This window comes from Labeo rohita, chromosome 16 (genome assembly GCF_022985175.1).
Source record: "Labeo rohita strain BAU-BD-2019 chromosome 16, IGBB_LRoh.1.0, whole genome shotgun sequence".
NCBI classification, from domain to species: domain Eukaryota; kingdom Metazoa; phylum Chordata; class Actinopteri; order Cypriniformes; family Cyprinidae; genus Labeo; species Labeo rohita.
Window position 1 is genome coordinate 1,103,379 of NC_066884.1, and position 19,369 is coordinate 1,122,747.

The window sequence follows — 19,369 nt, forward strand, 5'->3', positions numbered from 1 at the left end:
AAATCACACTGGCCTTGAGACTGGATCTTCATTTTGAGGCTGTAATGAAGGAATGAGCTTCAAGCGTTTATTTTATTAGGATTTTTGTCCACAAACATCTTAATCTTCACACACAGCAGAACTGAAGGCTAAACCCCAGACCTGCAGGCGCTGCTCTTTCTTCAGCTCTGTGTTGGTCAGCGCTGAGATCCGTCTCTGTAAGTCTGTCCGTGTTCCAGACGTATATTGATCTCCTTTTATCCTGCAGATTCGGCCCTCAGCGTTCAGCTGACCCTGCTTTTGCCCGTTATCTCTGTTCATATGACTCTTTATCTCTGTCCTGAGGATTACTCCAGGTGTCTTCTCTCTCTCTGTCAGTTTCCTTCCAGATGAGCAGCTTGTACTCTGTTATTATATTAAGTATATTATGAATGTCATCTCTGTCCTGTAATGCGGCATTGGGTTTTATGGACCTGGTCATATGTCATGTCTGACTATTTGTTGTGTCAACATCTGTCGGCTTGCAACAATAAGGTTGGGTTATTAAACTCTATACGGGTTTAATTTGATTCATTTGTGTCAATTGTTTATATCATAAATGGTATAAATGTTGTGCATTGATATTTCTTTCAGAGTAAATAATGTATATTTATTTTGATAAATGATCAACAAATAAATGTAATGTTCAATAAATATTAAATTATAGTATTTGTTGTTTTATTAATTTATATTATTTTATGTCATTGCACAAAATATAATTATGTATTTTTAAAGAATATTAGCAAACATTTCATTTAAATTGATAGATATATATATATATATATATATATATATATATATATATATATATATAAAATAATAATAATTATTATTAATTTATATTAGTTGTGTGTCATTGACTGAAATATAATTATATTTAAATAAATATGATATTTAATAAATATATTTGTTTGTTTGCTTATTGGTGTTTTATATCAACGTTTATATCAGATGTAATGTAATTTAAATTAATAAGCAATTAAATATGGATATTTAATATGTATTTAAATATAATTATTTATTTATTAATTAACAAATTTATTTATTTGTTTATAAGAAGAACTGTCATTATAGATAATTTCAATATTTCTTTCAGTGCAAACATCTTATATAAATTGATAAATATTAAAACTTAATAAATATTTAAACAAATTTATTTAATGATATTAATTTATACTTTTGATTTGTTATTGCCAAAATCATATTTATTAAAATTATTTTATGGATATATTTATTAGTTTAAGTGTTGTATATCAATATTTCTGTCAGAGCAAACAATTTAAGTTTAAATTAATAAACAAATACATTTGTAATATTAAATAATATTTAAATATAAACCAATTCATTTATTATTATTAATTATTATTAATGTATATTATTTGTGTGTCATTGACCAAAATATAATTATATTTAGAAAAAAATGTGTGTATGTTATTGATGTATATAAATATTTATATCAGATGTAATGTAATTTAAATCAATAAACAAGTATTAATATTTATTACATATTGAAATATAATAATATTTATTTATTTATTTATTTATTTATTTATTATCAGAGGAACTGTAGTTAATTAGATTGTAAATGCTTAATGTAAAAATTTAAATACAGTTTAAAGAAAAAAAATGAAAAATGAAATGTAATGCTTCCCTGTTTTTTTTTTTTAAGTCTTTCCTGACTCCTGTAGGTGAATCTGTGTGTAAAATGATTTTACTGTATTTGTGGGGAGAATCTGTCCCTCGACGGCTGTTTAATGTGTTCCTGCTGGAGAATGGCTGCATCGTTTAACATTTTCCTTGAATGTGCAGAAATGAGCTCAGCTCCACATGAGTGCTCATGATGATCCCAAAGCTCATCTGAAAACTACCCGATGACTCCAAAATCAAGATGAACTGCTCTCCGATTGGACGCTGCGCTCTCGTGCTTCACCTAATTGGCCGAGACTTTGCTAGTTTTGCGTTTGAATCTCATCCAGGCAGAAAACAGGCCAGTCGTGCTCTTTTCAGACTGATGTGAGGCTTTATGAGCGTGTGCGACTCAGATGTGTTTGTGCATCGATTGTCCGTCTATCAGACGCTGTGTTTGTGGAGATCAGACGCTGCTCTTCATCAATACTCCACACGGAGAGCGCGAAGCTCGGATTGATCCGGTCCTGATGCTGCTGAGATGATATTGAACTCCTAATAGATGCTGCATAAAAGCACAATATATACTGTGATTGCTTTATATGAGGAAGATGGGAATAAATAACACATTTACTGGATCCTGTTCACTTCGATTGACACGTGTGATGAGATGAATCCGGTTGATTTGGGTTTTAAATTACATATCGATTGTCAGGTGTATTTTGTGTGTGATTGCTGATTCTTACACATGAATGTTTTGTTTCCTCAGCTGTTCCTGTTCCAGTTACTGAGGGGTTTGTCTTACATCCATCAGCGCTACATCCTTCACCGGGACCTGAAACCACAAAACCTGCTCATCAGCGACACCGGAGAACTCAAACTCGCCGACTTCGGTAAGAAACTTCCTGCTGAAAACAGAACCACCAGTCTAGTCATAGTGGGTTTTTAACTAATAATTTAGAGCTGCAAAACGATTAGTCGCGATTAATCGATTTAAAATATAAGTTTATGTTTGCATACTATGTGTGTGTACTGTGTATATTTATTATGTATATATAAATACACACACATACATGTATATATTAAGGGAAAATATATTAATTTATGTGTAAAATATTAACATTTTTATATAATATGAATTATAAGCAAGTGTTTATATACAGATACATCATTCACAGGGTAAACTCTTTTATTACATGTGTTTGATCATTTAAATTAAATATGAATAATTTGTTTAAAACTAATAGATATATTGATAAACAAAATTGATAATTTATTAATATTTATTAGTAAATTAATACATGTTGAAAAGTTTTTATGTTTTTATTTAAGTAAATATTAATATTTTAATCTTTAGCAACTTAGTATAAATGATGAATATAAACTGCTATATAATGCATTTATAAAATTAAGTGTATTTAAATATACATGTATAAAATACAATATAATACCTATAATTCATGTAGAATAGGTGAAGTTGATTTTCAAAATAATAAAATCATTTTCTGTAAGGCTTTGGGAGGCTATAATTACATGGAGTTTATTGATTTTTATTGATTTATATTATTTATACAATAAATAAATATAATTATATTGAATAAATATGACTTTTTTCATTTTTGTGTGTTGATATTGTGTAAACTATTTAAATTAAATAGATAAATATCATTTTTATAAATAAATATACTTTTAAATATAATCAGATTTATATACAATGTTAAGAAAAATTACTTTTAAAAGTAATGCATTACAATACTACTTGCATTTCTTAGTTACTTTTTATGGAAATTAATGCATTACTTTACTCATTTAAGTAATGTTATTTTTTAAAAGCTGGGCTGGCTTGTTTGTTTTTAATATTAAAAGTTTTGTTTTTGGCAAATGCAAAAGCCCTTTCACACCAAAGGCCTCAGACTTTTTTAGGGATATAACTTTTCTCAGCGTTTTTTTTTCAGCCTTTAGAATATTAAATACATATCTAAATATTTATGTATTTGACTGTGTTATTATGGTGTTTCTTTGTGGTTTTGGTCTTCCTGCTCTTCTTGGAGTCATTTATATGTGCATATCCATCATTTAGTTGTGGCTGTTTTGGCCGAATGATTCACTGCTACAGATACTGAACAACCATTGGCACTGGTGCTTTGGTTTTTGTTTCGGCGTCGGTTTGGTACTCGTAGTACTAATGCTCTAGTGTGTGTGTGTGTGTGTGTGTGTGTGTGCATGCACGTGTGTGTGTATTACCATATGTCCAGTCTCCTGTCACGAGGGCAATATTGGTAGACACAGATACACATCACTGCTTTGACTGCTTTCCAGAAGCACTTGAGAGTAAACAGGCCTGTTGTGAGTCTGGATCAGCAGCTAAACACACGGGACTCACGTGTTTCACCAGCAGCAGAAGAGCCATTAGAGAGAGAAGAGAATGAGCCGGAACGCCAGTATGGAGACGAGTGACCCGTCATTGATAGTTAAATGGGTTATACTTCTCTTCACCTTCAGCTGGCTAAAGACATAACAAAAGAACTCAACAGGGATCAGCTGCACCTATGAAGCATTGTCTTTGCTCTCTTAAACTGCTTTGAATATTTAGAAATAAACTTTAAATATATTATTTTAAAAAATAGACATATGTATTTTATGTTGTAGTTTAATTATTATTTATATATTTATTTTTAATAATTAGTAACAGTATTGTAAATTGTTGTAAAATTAAACCTTTTTTATTTTTAATTAAACTTTTTATTATATATATATATAAAAATGTAAAATATGTATATGTATATTCTTTTTCTCAAATACAATAAAAGTAAATTAATATTTAATAGTAAAATTAAACAATTATTTAATTAGTTTCATTAATCTGAGTAGTTTACAAATTAAATAAAAAATTTGTATGAAATAGAATATAAAATAGAAATTCATATAAAATAATTTTTTATTATTTAATTTTATTTTTATATTTTTACATACAATGTTATATATATATATACAGTAGTCAACATTTGAAGTGAATCAAAAAAGTCCTTGGAAGTTGTCCTAGGACAAGAACAGGTAATGTTTTGGTTTTAGGAAAACTTTAATGAAAGGTTTTAATCCACTTCAAATGTTGACTACTGTGTGTGTGTATATATATATATATATATATATATATATATATATATATATACACACACGTGTGTGTGTGTATGTATATTAATAAAAAAAATAAAATAAATTAATATTTATAAATACAGTATTTAGTTTATTTAGTTTATTTTTTAATAATCAGTAATAATATTGTAAAATAAGCTTATTTATTTTTAAATATAATAAAAAATATAGCTATTTATTTTTTTTATCACATACAATAATAGTAAATTAATAATAATAATAGTAAATGGTAAATTAAACAGTTATTATTTTTATTTATTTATTTATTTTACATACAATATGTTGGTTATTGTTTAAATAAGAATAAACCTAAACTAATTAATAAAAAAAAAAATTATATGTGTGTATAATATTTAGTATTAATTTATTTAACATTTTTAAATGCACTTTATTTCAAACTATTCAGAGTAGTTTTACATTCACTTCATTTAAAGATGGACTTTCGTAAAAAAATAATTGTCTAATTTTAATATTTTGGCTTCAAATCAGGTATTGAAGCTTATGAATGTCTTTGCAGTCATAAAGAAGAAAATGACCAAGACAAACACCGCTGTAGCCGCTGTAAATTTGGCTGTCACTGTTGCGCTCTTTAGCAGGAAGTAAAAGCTTTGAGAGAATCAGATTGACGTGATGAGAGGTGGTCAAGAGGTGAAGAGCAATCATAACAAAGACAAACGTGAACCAGCAGAAGAAAATAGAGAAATGGAGAGAAAATGAGCGAGACAGACAGACAGATTGACCAACAGATTGCTTCTCACATACCTGCTGCGACGCTGATTCTTCCACTCAATTAGAGCCGGAGCGATTCGAGCGAGAGTCTCCTGACACACACACACACACACAGGCTCGGCGCTGTCAGGACAGTGTATTTTTGGTGGCTCTGTGGTCTCTAACAGCTGCTGAAGGGCCGTGTTTTGGCCCGGCGGGCCGCAGCATATGGTCTCTTTCTCTGGCTGGGCGGCGCGGCACAAACGGGGCCCCGCGGCTCTCGGCGGCTCTCAGCGGGGTCATTAGGAGCCGATCTGTCAGTGACGGCTCTCAGAGGCTCCTCCTGCCCTCCACAAGTGTGCAGCAGCATGAATCCAGCGTTCTTCATCTTCATCTGCAGGGAAACACGACACTCGCTCATTCTAGATGTAAACAGACTAAATAAACGTAAACTCTGCAGCAGTTCATCCAGCTGGATACTGTAGAAAAAAAAAAAAAATTTAGAGTTCACATGATAACATATTTCATTTTTGTTCTGTAGAATATAATGTATGTATACAATTCATGCATATATATATTAGTTTAATTGTGTGTGTGTGTGTGTATATATATGTATGTATGTATGTATATGTGTGTGTATATATATGTACGTATGTATGTATATGTATGTATGTGTGTATATGTATATATATATATATATATATATATATATATATATATATATATAATATGTATATATATGTTTTTTTTCATTCAGATGACTTGGTCGTAGCCTTAAAAAATGTCATGTGGTGTGACCATGATTTATATCAAAATTAATTATTTTACTTAACATGCTTAACATTTTTTTTAGATATTCTCAGTACTTCAAATTCAAAGTGTTTAGAAACAGTATTTGCATTCTTTTTAATTTTTGTAAATAATGATCTCATATTTTGGTTCTACAATTTCAGAGTTGCCATTTTAAATGTAGTTAGCAGACTTATTTTTTTCTGTAAATTGCATAACACTGAACAAAGTTTTAAAAAATACCATTTACTTAAGCATGCTGTAGCAGTGATTCATATTTCAACCACAGAGATGAGATATTTTATTTTTAATTTAATACAGTTATTGCTATTATTGGTTGCACCACATGATGAGTGGTTGCACCAAATGACACAAAGACCTTATTTCATTAAAAATCTATTTAGGCTATTTAGGCATTTCTTTAGCCCCAGTTATTTCTAAACTTTGCCCAATCTTTGCTGCTCAATTGACCCTTCATTGGAAGTTTGATTAACAGGTGATCTGACCAATCAATGCAGCATTTTGTTCGACAAAAATAATCTTTTTTTGTAATACTAAAAGTAACGAGCTCTGTCTTGTATGTTGGAGTGTTGTCAGTGTCCTCTTGTTCCGTGATGTATTTTTCACTGCATGAGAATATGATGTGTGGCATAAAAGTGCCATGGTTTGTCCGACGTACCAACAGTAACTAAGGGGGTACGGGTCCTTGAGAAGGGTCAATTTAGAGTAGTGGGGAGTTGCTGTCTCAGGTTCTAAGATTACAGCATGAACATCTCCCTTACAGTAGAAAATTACATCTGGAGTTTGTGCTTGACTGCAGGGTCAGAAATAATATGTTGCCTATGGCGAGTATTCATTTTACTTTTCTTGGCAGTGAAATCTGTTGAAATAATTAAAATAGCATTTTTTTTATCATATTGTACAAGGATTAAACATAAACCATCTGAAATGACCCAAATTGCATAAAAATCTGTTCCAAATGATACTAAAATAAAGTGTTTGTTTTATATAAACCATCAATTGAGTATAAAAGTGCAAAAACTGCCAATCTGGGACATATATCTGTAATATATATATAATAAAAACAATAAAAAACACTCTTCTGTGGTTGTACCACATGGTATTTCAAATTCAGTCAGAATTTACAAGCACAGAATTGGCCACCTAAACAAAACAAGCTAGTTTCCCACAAAAGGTCACTATGAAATATATAAGAAAAATTAATACTTGTTAAAACAACTTAATATTAATTGTTTTTTTGAGGTCATACCACATGATATCCAAATGTGGTAACTACATAAACTACTTTAGTAAAAAAAAAAAAAAAAAATTCTCCCAAAATTGAAAGAGAGTTACAAACCTGCTTGATGCTTCCATGGGTCATTGGCAAATTGGTATATGATGCAAAGTCCTATCTTGGATGGATAGATTTCAACATGAAAGTCCAAAAATGGGAATTTCTTGATGGTCGCACCATATGATATTTCATAAAATGGAAATGATTGGACAGAGCTTGTTTGTATATTATGAATATACTAGTATACAGTGGGTACGGAAAGTATTCAGACCCCCTTAAATTTTTCACTCTTTGTTATATTGCAGCCATTTGCTAAAATCATTTAAGTTCTTTTTTTTTCCTCATTAATGTACACACGGCACCCCATATTGACAGAAAAACACAGAATTGTTGACATTTTTGCAGATTTATTAAAAAAGAAAAACTGAAATATCACATGGTCCTAAATATTCAGACCCTTTGCTGTGACACTCATATATTTAACTCAGGTGCTGTCCATTTCTTCTGATCATCCTTGAGATGGTTCTACAGCTTCATTTGAGTCCAGCTGTGTTTGATTATACTGATTGGACTTGATTAGGAAAGCCACACACCTGTCTATATAAGACCTTACAGCTCACAGTGCATGTCAGAGCAAATGAGAATCATGAGGTCAAAGGAACTGCCTGAAGAGCTCAGAGACAGAATTGTGGCAAGGCACAGATCTGGCCAAGGTTACAAAAACATTTCTGCTGCACTTAAGGTTCCTGAGAGCACAGTGGCCTCCATAATCCTTAAATGGAAGACGTTTGGGACGACCAGAACCCTTCCTAGAGCTGGCCGTCTGGCCAAACTGAGCTATCGGGGGAGAAGAGCCTTGGTGAGAGAGGTAAAGAAGAACCCAAAGATCACTGTGGCTGAGCTCCAGAGATGCAGTCGGGAGATGGGAGAAAGTTGTAGAAAGTCAACCATCACTGCAGCCCTCCACCAGTCGGGGCTTTATGGCAGAGTGGCCCGACGGAAGCCTCTCCTCAGTGCAAGACACATGAAAGCCTGCATGGAGTTTGCTAAAAAACACCTGAAGGACTCCAAGATGGTGAGAAATAAGATTCTCTGGTCTGATGAGACCAAGATAGAACTTTTTGGCCTTAATTCTAAGCGTTTAATTCTAAGCGAATACAGTCCCAAGAGTGAAGCATGGTGGTGGCAGCATCATGCTGTGGGGGTGTTTTTCAGCTGCAGGGACAGGACGACTGGTTGCAATCGAGGGAAAGATGAATGCGGCCAAGTACAGGGATATCCTGGACGAAAACCTTCTCCAGAGCGCTCAGGACCTCAGACTGGGCCGAAGGTTTACCTTCCAACAAGACAGTGACCCTAAGCACACAGCTAAAATAACGAAGGAGTGGCTTCACAACAACTCCGTGACTGTTCTTGAATGGCCCAGCCAGAGCCCTGACTTAAACCCAGTTGAGCATCTCTGGAGAGACCTAAAAATGTCTGTCCACCAACGTTTACCATCCAACCTGACAGAACTGGAGAGGATCTGCAAGGAGGAATGGCAGAGGATCCCCAAATCCAGGTGTGAAAAACTTGTTGCATCTTTCCCAAAAAGACTCATGGCTGTATTAGATCAAAAGGTGCTTCTACTAAATACTGAGCAAAGGGTCTGAATACTTAGGACCATGTGATATTTCAGTTTTTCTTTTTTAATAAATCTGCAAAAATGTCAACAATTTTGTGTTTTTCTGTCAATATGGGGTGCCGTGTGTACATTAATGAGGAAAAAAAATGAACCTAAATGATTTTAGCAAATGGCTGCAATATAACAAAGAGTGAAAAATTTAAGGGGGTCTGAATACTTTCCGTACCCACTGTATACTTCCAAATAGTGCCGAAAATTAATCTGAATAAATTAAGGGCAATTTCAAAGATGTCTCCTAAACAACAGTTATGGCCAGACAGTCGCACCACATGATATTTTGATATTTTGAATAGCAGAAAAATTACAAATAACTAATCTTTTTTGAAACGTTGAAGTAGGTCCGTAAATGGGAGAGGTACTTCATATATACGACACATTTTTTATGCATTTAAACCAATTTTTCACTGAAAAAAATGTCACGTAATTGACTTTTTTTTAACATTTATTTTTAGATTTTTTTTATATATATATTATTATTTTTTATATATAAATAAAAATCAAAAAATCTTTATTTTTAAGAATGTATTGAAATTTTTTTTATAAACATTTTATAAAACAATTACTTGTGTATATAAATAAATATATATGTAATATTTTTAAATACAGTAAATTAACTTTATTGTATATAATATTTTTTGATAAAGCAGGTATTGACATGAATCCGTTCTGACGGCTCATTCACTTCATTAACATCTTGATAAGGGACTTAATCAGTTCTGCATATGAAAAGGCGTCTCTAATAGGCGGCGTCTGGATTCATCACACCAAACATAAATTACCTGCCAAACAGTCTGTAATTGCAGCCCAAAAATATGTGAAAATGAGCCGCTCCGTAATGAAACTCCTCCTGATCGCTGCAGACGCTTGAGATATTGAATATGCCTTTATGACATTTTTCATGTGTTGATCATAGTCTGCGCTGATGGATGAGCAGATGAGACGGGCGTTTAATCAAACGTGTGCGAGCTGGTTTAGCGTGTGCTGTGTGATTTGTTATTAAATCCTTGTTTGATGTTCATTTAGATATTGATGTTTGGACAAAATTCATACAGATGCTGTTTCAAACATGCTGTCTGCTGCATTTATAAGCTGCGAACTTTTAAGGCAACGTCTAAACCAAAATAGAAGTTTATTTGTATGTAACAGAATAGATCACACACCTTAAATGTGTCATTTTGAGTGCCCTACATAGGCAGCATCTGAAGCACATAGAGATGTACAGATGGTTCCATCAATCAACAGTGATGTTTGCTTGTTAAGCTTCTCTAATATAAACTACAAATGTGAATGTTCATACATCATGATAGTTAAATATTTTTAATTTGATTATTATATTTTATATCTTAAATTATCATGATAGTTGTATATTTTTCTATATGTTAATATATCATGTAGTTGTATATTTTTATGATATTTTAATTGTGTTTTCCTATATGTTAAAATGTTGTTTTATTTGTTTTATTTTTATATATGTTAAAAGTTTATATATGTATTTTTTTCATGAAACAGTACATATTAACCCATAAAAAAAATAGAAAAATGTTTGATTTCATTCATTTATATTATTTGTTTGTCATTGCCCAATATATAATTATATTTAATAAATGTTGTGCCTCTGTATTTCTCTATATATTCAAATATCATATTTTACATGTATAACCATACAAAATAATATAATAATAAATATACAACTGTCATGATATGTTAAAATATATAATACTTTACAAATATATTATCATAACTATCATGATATTTTAACGTATATTTTATATTATTTATTGTATATTTTTAAATATGTTAGATTATTATCATAGTTGTATGTATAGTATGTGAATATATTGTGTAGTTGTAGTAACTTAATGTTGCATTTATGTATAAAATAGATATAGTTAATAGAAATAATTAAATTATAAAAATAGAAAACTAGATTTTTGTTTTGTTTTTATTTTTTAAGTATTTACAAATACCGTTTAAATTTAATTACTTTATAAACTACAAACAATGTTGTTAAAATAACAAATTATAAATAATATAAATCTAAACTACTTAATAAAATATATAATAATATATATAATAATATATAATAATAATAAAATAATATTTTTTAGGGGTATGTGTGTGTGTGTGTGTGTGTGTGTGTACTAGTATTAGTATTAATTAGTATTAATAATCGTTAGTAATTTTGTATTTATTTAATATTTTAAATGCAATATATTTTTATGTTTATTGCAAAAAACTGAGTAGTTTAATATTATGGCAGTATATTTTTATGATAATTGTTTTTATGATATTTTGGTAGTTATATTTTTTTTTCATGAAACACTGCATATTAACACATACAAATACACAGCCATTTATAATATTTTAATATATATATATTCAGATATTCAGTATTTAAATATCATATTTCACATGTATAAAGCATACAAATAATATAATAATAAATACACAACTCTCATGATTATTAAAATATATAATAATTTACAAATACATTATCAGAAAAATAATTATCATGATATTTTAACATGTATATTTTATATTATTTTTGTATATTTTTATATATGTTAGATTATCATGATACGTGTATGTATGTTAATATATTGTGTAGTTGTTTATTTTTTGTATATTTGTATATTTTTCTATGTTCAAATGATATTTTTGTGTTAATTTAGTGCTCATGAAAAAAATACAACTATGATATTTTAACATACAAATATATATTTTTGTGTAGTTTTATGTATGTTGATAGTTGTATATTTTTCATGAAACACATGAGCTACACATGTAATCACAGCGGTATCATGTATATCTATTTTGTAAAATTACAGAGCTGAGTGATTTGACAATCACATTAAGCCATATTGCAGTATTGATTTTATTTAGATGTAATTGTATTGTCATTTCTCTCTATCCTCGTCTCTTTCTGTCATGTGACTGTGGGACAGTGAGTGATGTATAATTCACTCAACTTGACCTTTGACCCCCTCTGGAGACCCACAGAGTTCCTGAGCGCTTTGAAGCGGCGCGGGCTATCGTTACAAGCCGTTAATGCCAACCCAACCGCTCGCTCAAAGACGACCCGGCTCGCGCCCGCTGCGTTGCTATGACAACCGGCCCGGGACGAGGACAGGATGTCCTCCCTCCTCCTCCTCGATTGTTACTCTTAAGTTCAGGGTGATGATGATTAGAGGCTCCGTCACGCGTGAACCGCCCCGCGCGGGGTAAATGATAGCCTCTCGTACGTCCAGCCCAACGGCCTCTCACTCTCTCTGACGCAGCCCTTTGTTTAGCCCAGAATTATCGACTGCAAATTACAGCGGCGTGAAGCTGCGCCGCTATTTCCGTGCCGTCAGAGCGCTTTAAACACCCGACGAACGCAGGAAGTCAAGGCTGTTTAAGTCAAACGGGTTAATTAAACACGCCTCAGCACCTGGAGGACGTACAAGTCTCCTGAGAGCTTATATTTCCATTTACAGTTAGGCCACACTTTTTTATCAGTTCTTGCTTTCCCTGGGAATCAAACCCATGAACCTCGCTGTTGCTAGTGTTGGAATCCAGAGTTAAGTAGTGTCGGAGTTAGGTTGTTCCCAGGGTTAAACTGGGATTGTAGAAGTGGCAAAAACATTTGAGAAAGCCTGATCTAGACTAACACACATCATGATAGTTCTGTATCTGTATTTTGTGTATTTTTTAATATTTATATAAGTTAAAATATCATGATAGTTGTATATATTTATGATATTACACACACACATGTAATATAAAAATATAAAACATCATATTTTCATATACAAATATATTATGATATTTGTGATTTATTTATTTTTTTAAATATATGTAGATTGTGTATATGTTTCTGTTAAAATAACTTCATGATATTGAAATATTAAAATATTGTAATAATTGCATATTTTTCCAGTATTTTAACACACATGGATATACAAATATAATATCATAAAAATATACAAATATTATGGTATTTTATCATTTATAAATGTATGCAAATATAATATGATATTAGTTGTATTTGTTCAGGACATTTGTGTATTTTATGTCAAAATATCATAATATATATCATGATAGTATTTTTTTCAGGTTAATATATGTGACTCTGGACCAGAAATGAATGAATGAATGAATAAATAAGCTTTCCACTGATGTATGGTTTGTTAGGATAGGACAATATTTGATGCTGAGATACAACTATTTGAAAATCTGTAATCTGAGGGTGCAAAAAAAAAAAAAAAAAAATTGAGAAAATCACCTTTAAAGTTGTCCAAATGAAGTTCTTAGCAATGTGTATTACCAATCAAAAATCAAGTTTTGATATATTTACATCATGTAACACAATCTTTACTTAATATCCTAATGATTTTTGCCATAAATAAAAAGAAAAAATCTGTAGTTTTGACCCGTACAATGTATTGTTGACTATTGCTGCAAATATATATCCTTGATACTTACAATTATATTATGATTATTATGTGGTCCAGGGTCACATATGATATTTTTCTATATTTTGGTATTTTTATGTCCGTAAATATCATGATAGTTGTATGTTTTATGATACTATTATATTTGTATGTCTTTGTGTTCGAATATTGTGATATATATTATTATATATTATTGAGATTAGAATTTTTTTTTTAAGGAAGTCTCTTCTGCTCAAAAAAAAAAACTGTAATGTGAAATATTATTACTATTATTATTAATTTAAAAATAACAGTTTTCTATTTTAATGTAATTTTAAATATCGTTTATTTATGTGATGCAAAGCTGAATTTTCTTTCTTTTCTTTCTTTCTTTTTTTTTTTTTTTTTTAAAGATGCATAGATAAAAGTTGGCATAATCCTTAATGTAGTGAACTTTAATGTTGTTTATGAGTGAGTATATTCACTAAACAGAGGACTGGATCATACAAAACTGTGCTGTGCGTGGACAAATGGGATTTTCTTTTTGAACTGGAGGCTCAGTTTAACCCATGACATGACTGTCACTGTGATGACTGACATTGCAATATTTACAGTGATGCATTTGTCAGATGCTTTTATTCAAAGCAATATGTTTTTAAACTCTGTCCTCTGTCTAATGATCGTGTGGGTGTGTTTTGTGCAGGTCTGGCCCGTGCAAAGTCGGTCCCCAGCCACACGTACTCTAATGAGGTGGTGACACTCTGGTATCGTCCTCCAGACGTGCTGCTTGGATCCACAGACTACTCCACCTGTCTGGACATGTGGTGAGTGTACAGCACGTCTGCATCCATCACACTCAGAACCACATCCAATGCCCTCATACTGCAACTGAACATCATGCTATGTAGTGTGTAGAATATAAATATTCTTTTTTTTTTTTTCATAAAGATATCTAATTTTGAGAATGAAGTCGAAATTACAAGAATAAAGTTGAAATATAATGAGAATAAAGTTAAAATGTTATGAGAATAAAGTCAAAATACTACAAGAATAAAGTCGAAATATTTTGACTTTATTCTCAAAATATTTTGGTTTTATTCTTGTAGTATTTTGACTGTATACATTTCGACTTTATTCTTGAAACATTTTGACTTTTTGAAATATTTCGCCTTTATTGTTGAAACATTTTGACTTTATTCTCAAACATTTAAACTTTATTCTCGAAACATTTTGACTTCATTCTTGTAGTATTTTGACTTTATACATTTCAACTTTATTCTTGAAACATTTTCGACTTTTTGAAACATTTTGATTTTATTTTTGAAACATTTCGACTTCATTCTCGTAATTTTGACTTTATTCTCAAAATATTTCAACTTTATTTTTGAAATATTTTGACTTTATTCTCAAAAGATTTTGACTTTATTCCCAAAATATTTCTACTTTATTCTCGTAGTATTTTTGATTTTATTCTCTAAACATTTCAATTTTTTTTTTTCTTTATTTTTGAAACATTTCAACTTTATTTCCAAAATATTTAGACTCAAAATATTTCAACTTTGTTTTTGGAAATATTTCAACTTTATTCTCGAAACATTTATTTTCAAAATATTTTGACTTTATTCTCATAATATTACAACTTTAATCTCGTAGTCTTGGTTTTTTTTTTTTTTTTTTAATACATGTTTTTAACGTGGCACTAAAATGCTGTCATAATCTAAACATCCTTAAAACGAAACCTGAGGAACTTTAAAGTTTATGTTTCTTACATCACAGACAATAAACATCACTAAATTTGACTAGGTCTTTTTACATGGGGGCTCTTTTTGATATTTTTCACCACAGAAGCTCTTTCTTCTTCTTTAGTGTGTTTAGTTGCAGTTTTTCTATCATGAGCATCTCTCTCATTCTCTCTGTGTGAATCGATGTTGAGTGCAGTGGAGCGTGTGCAGTGTTTTCCTCTCTTGAGTGGCAGTTTCACAGCTGCTGCACAAATCAACAGTCATTAGAATCACAGCCAAACACTTGTGTGTGTGTGTGTGTGTGTGAGAGAGAGTGTGTGTCCGTCCCGGTCCAGAAGACCTTCACACTCATGCTCTTGTGTCTCAGCGAGCGGATGAGCAGAATGCCACTCAAATGTCACAAAAATGTCACGTAATCTTAGTTTGGACATGTCAAATTGAAAGTGAAACGGATATCCTCTTGGTTATTGAGTTTAAATTATATCCTGAAATATAAATTAGATTTTTCAGGGGGAAAAAAATAAATCCTGAATAAGGGTGAAATTATGTGAATTTGCAGTCAGTCTAGTGCTACCGAGCAGAGCTAGACTAATGTAATGAAACTTGGTTATTCACATGGATAAAATCTGTCATATGTCAACATTTGCATCAAGAATTAAAATCATAAATCATTTTCAAATAAGACTTAAACCTGCAGTGCATAGTAATGCACTAACTGCTCACCATAACAAACAGATTAAATTCAAATCTTATTGATTAAATGGACATCATAAATTTTATATAACTGTGATATTGAACCTCCAGACTGTCATTCAGTATTTTGCATGCAAATGGCAAGACACTATTTTGTAATATAGGGTACATTTTTAACTAATAGATATCACCTTACTTCCATAGTAAATCAGTCCTAGGCATAAAATGTTGTATGTTTTCTAAATATCCAAATGAGTCATGATTTTATTAAATATGCACCAATTTCCATACATTTCCAGAACAGAAATGTGACCCTGGACCACAGTCATAAGTAGCACAGGTATATTTGTAGCAGTAACCAAAAATACATTGTATGGGTCAAAATCAATGGATCAATTTTTCTTTTATGCCAAAAATCATTAGGATATTAAGTAAAGATCATGTTCCGTGAAGATATTTTGTAATATCCGACTGTAAGTGTATCAAAACGTAATTTTTGATTAGTGATATGCATTGCTAAGAACTTCATTTGGACAACTTTAATTGATTTTCTCACTATTTTGACTTTTCCTAGCCTAACAAACCATATGCTGATGGAAAGCTTATTTATTCGGATTTCATATGTGTATAAATATCTCAATTTCAAAAAATTGACTCTTATGACTGGTTTTGTGGTCCAGGGTCACAAATCTGAACATTGGATAAAGCCAGGTTCAAAATTGTTTAAAAATCAGTGTGAATGGAATGAACAAACCCATCAGTAAAAGCCTTCAGAATATAGATGGGAATAAAACTCTAAAGTTTGGTGTAAGTGCTGCTGAAGTGGAGAAACAAACTCAGTGACTTTAAAGATCTGTATTGCTATTGAAATGAAAAAGACACAAATGGAGATAAAGTGTCATAAAATAAGAAGTCCACTTCCAGAACAACAATTTACAGATAATGTACTCACCCCCTTGACATCCAAGATGTTCATGTCTTTCTTTCTTCAGTCGTAAAAAAAGAAAAAAGTTTTTTGAAGAAAACATTTCAGCATTTTTCTCCATATAATGGACTGATATGGTGCCCGATTTTGAACTTCCAAAATGCAGTTTAAATGCGACTTCAAACAATCCCAAATGCGGTTGTAAACAATCCCAGCCAAGAAAGAAGGGTCTTATCTAGCGAAACGATCGGTTATTTTCATAAAAATAATACAGTTTATAAACTTTTAATGTCAAACGCTCATCTTGTCTTACTCTGCCTGAACTCTGTTTTTGTTCCGGTTCATGTCAGTTAGTGTATGTCGAAAAACTCCCATCTCATGTTCTCCCTCAACTTCAAAATTGTCCTATATCGCTGTTTTACCATTTTGGTTAAGGGTGTTTGATCTTCTTTGCATGTTCACTTTGCAAACACTGTGTCTGTTCTTCTGCAGCGATGTAGGATGATTTTGAAATGATTTTTGAAGTTGAGGGAGAAAATACAATTGGAGTTTTTCAACATACACTAACTGTCTTGAGTCAGACAAGACAAGATGAGCGTTTAAGAGTAAAAAGTATTTAAATTTGTAATTTTTAATGAAAATAACCGATCGTTTCGCTAGATAAGACCCTTCTTTTTCGGCTGGGAAACGCTTGGAATCGTTTGAAGCCGCATTCAAACTGCATTTTGGAAGTTCAAAATCGGGGCACCATATCAGTCCATTATATGGCGAAAAATCCTGAAAAGATTTCCTCATAAAACATAATTTCTTTATGACTGAAGAAAGAACGTCTTGGATGACAAGAGGGTGAGCACATTATATGTGAATCTTTGTTTTGCAAGTGAACTTCTCCTTTAAATGTGTATTTTGGATGTTTTCCTTTTACTAATAGAAGACTATTATGAAAGCAAAACAGCACAAAATTGCATGAAAAGACAATGGTTTTGCCAGTCGTGGCGTAAATAAAGATCTGGAGTAAGTGGCCCGTGTCTGGGGTCTGCCAGTCTAAAGAGGTGGGAGGAGCTGCTGTGCTGAGAAATGAGGTGTGACGAGGCCCGTGTCGCTCTCAGGAGCGCAGCTGCAGCACCGCTGGCAATTACAGAGAGGGAAGCATGAGCAGGTGGTCCGGTCCAGAGGGCACGTTTCCACACGGCTGCAGGTGGACGCGCATGTGCGGAGGTTTTTTCCTGTCGTGGCTGCAGTAAAGCGTCAGTCAGGATGAGGATTAGCACGCGCTCGTCTCTCTCTGCCCGACTGCTATGCGTCGTGTCTGTAAGCTGACATCTTATCAGCCGCCTGCCAGTCAGATCCACACGCAAATTCACATCACATCCACGTTCGAAATGCTCTGTTATGGAGACGGATGGACTGATTCGGAAAAGGCTGGTTGCGTTTTTACTGCTGGTGTGTGTTTGTGTGGCTCTTGCCTGCTTGCTGTCAGAAGGACACGGCCGTGTGCACTGGACTAGAAAGTGTCAGGAAATAATCGCATACTGACAAACAGAGACGCTGAAACACACCAGCATGTGCCACACGCTTACTGCACCCTCATGGCTTTACTTCATATCTATCAGGGTTTTTATAGATAACTGAAACTAAAACTAAAGCCATAAAAAAGCACTGATGGCTGATATGATGCTACTTTATCACATGATTCTAATATAATTTAGTGTTATAGTCAAGACCACATTTCATACACAATGGTAATTCAAAGTGCTTTACATAAAAGGAAGTAAAATAATCAAAAATAATAATCACAACAATAAAACAAGGAATTTAAAAACTTTTGTTTTTAAGCTGTATGTGAATTGGTAAAATTATAAATGCATAAATAATGCAGAGAATAATGTTTTAAAAAAGTAAAAAACAGTATAAAAAGCAATATCAATTAAAAAAACAAACAAAAAAAAACAGTTGTCTTGTGATATTCCTTATCATATAAAACTATATCATATTATAATATAATATAAAAATTATAACATCTGATACACTTTATTACAAATTAATTTTAGTGACAATTTTGACAAAATCTCTCAATAATTTCTGACCTGGCATTATAGTATAGATCAGTGGTTCTCAGCCAGGGGCCACTATGGGCTCTCAACAAACTTCCAAGGGGGCCTTGAGATGACTTAAAATGATTTAAAATAAGACAAAACAAGACAAGACTAAGACTATTAAAAAATGGACTTAAGACTGATCTCAAGACCAAGACTAGTCTCGAGTACTACAATACTAATATTATTTAATGTTATACTGAAGTAGCGTGTGAGATGCACTCTA

At 31.8% G+C, this 19,369-nt stretch overlaps 1 protein-coding gene across 3 annotated transcripts in view; it reads left to right on the forward strand.

Annotated features, from left to right (window-relative positions):
- cdk14 (cyclin-dependent kinase 14) overlaps nt 1-19,369 on the forward strand; it is a 230,623-nt gene that overhangs the window by 72,297 nt on the left and 138,957 nt on the right. For all 3 annotated transcript variants that reach the window (XM_051132266.1, XM_051132268.1, XM_051132269.1), the window contains 2 exons: nt 2,414-2,537; nt 14,391-14,511. In XM_051132266.1, the coding sequence (XP_050988223.1) occupies nt 2,414-2,537; nt 14,391-14,511 (245 nt within the window). The remainder of the gene's footprint in view (nt 1-2,413; nt 2,538-14,390; nt 14,512-19,369) is intronic.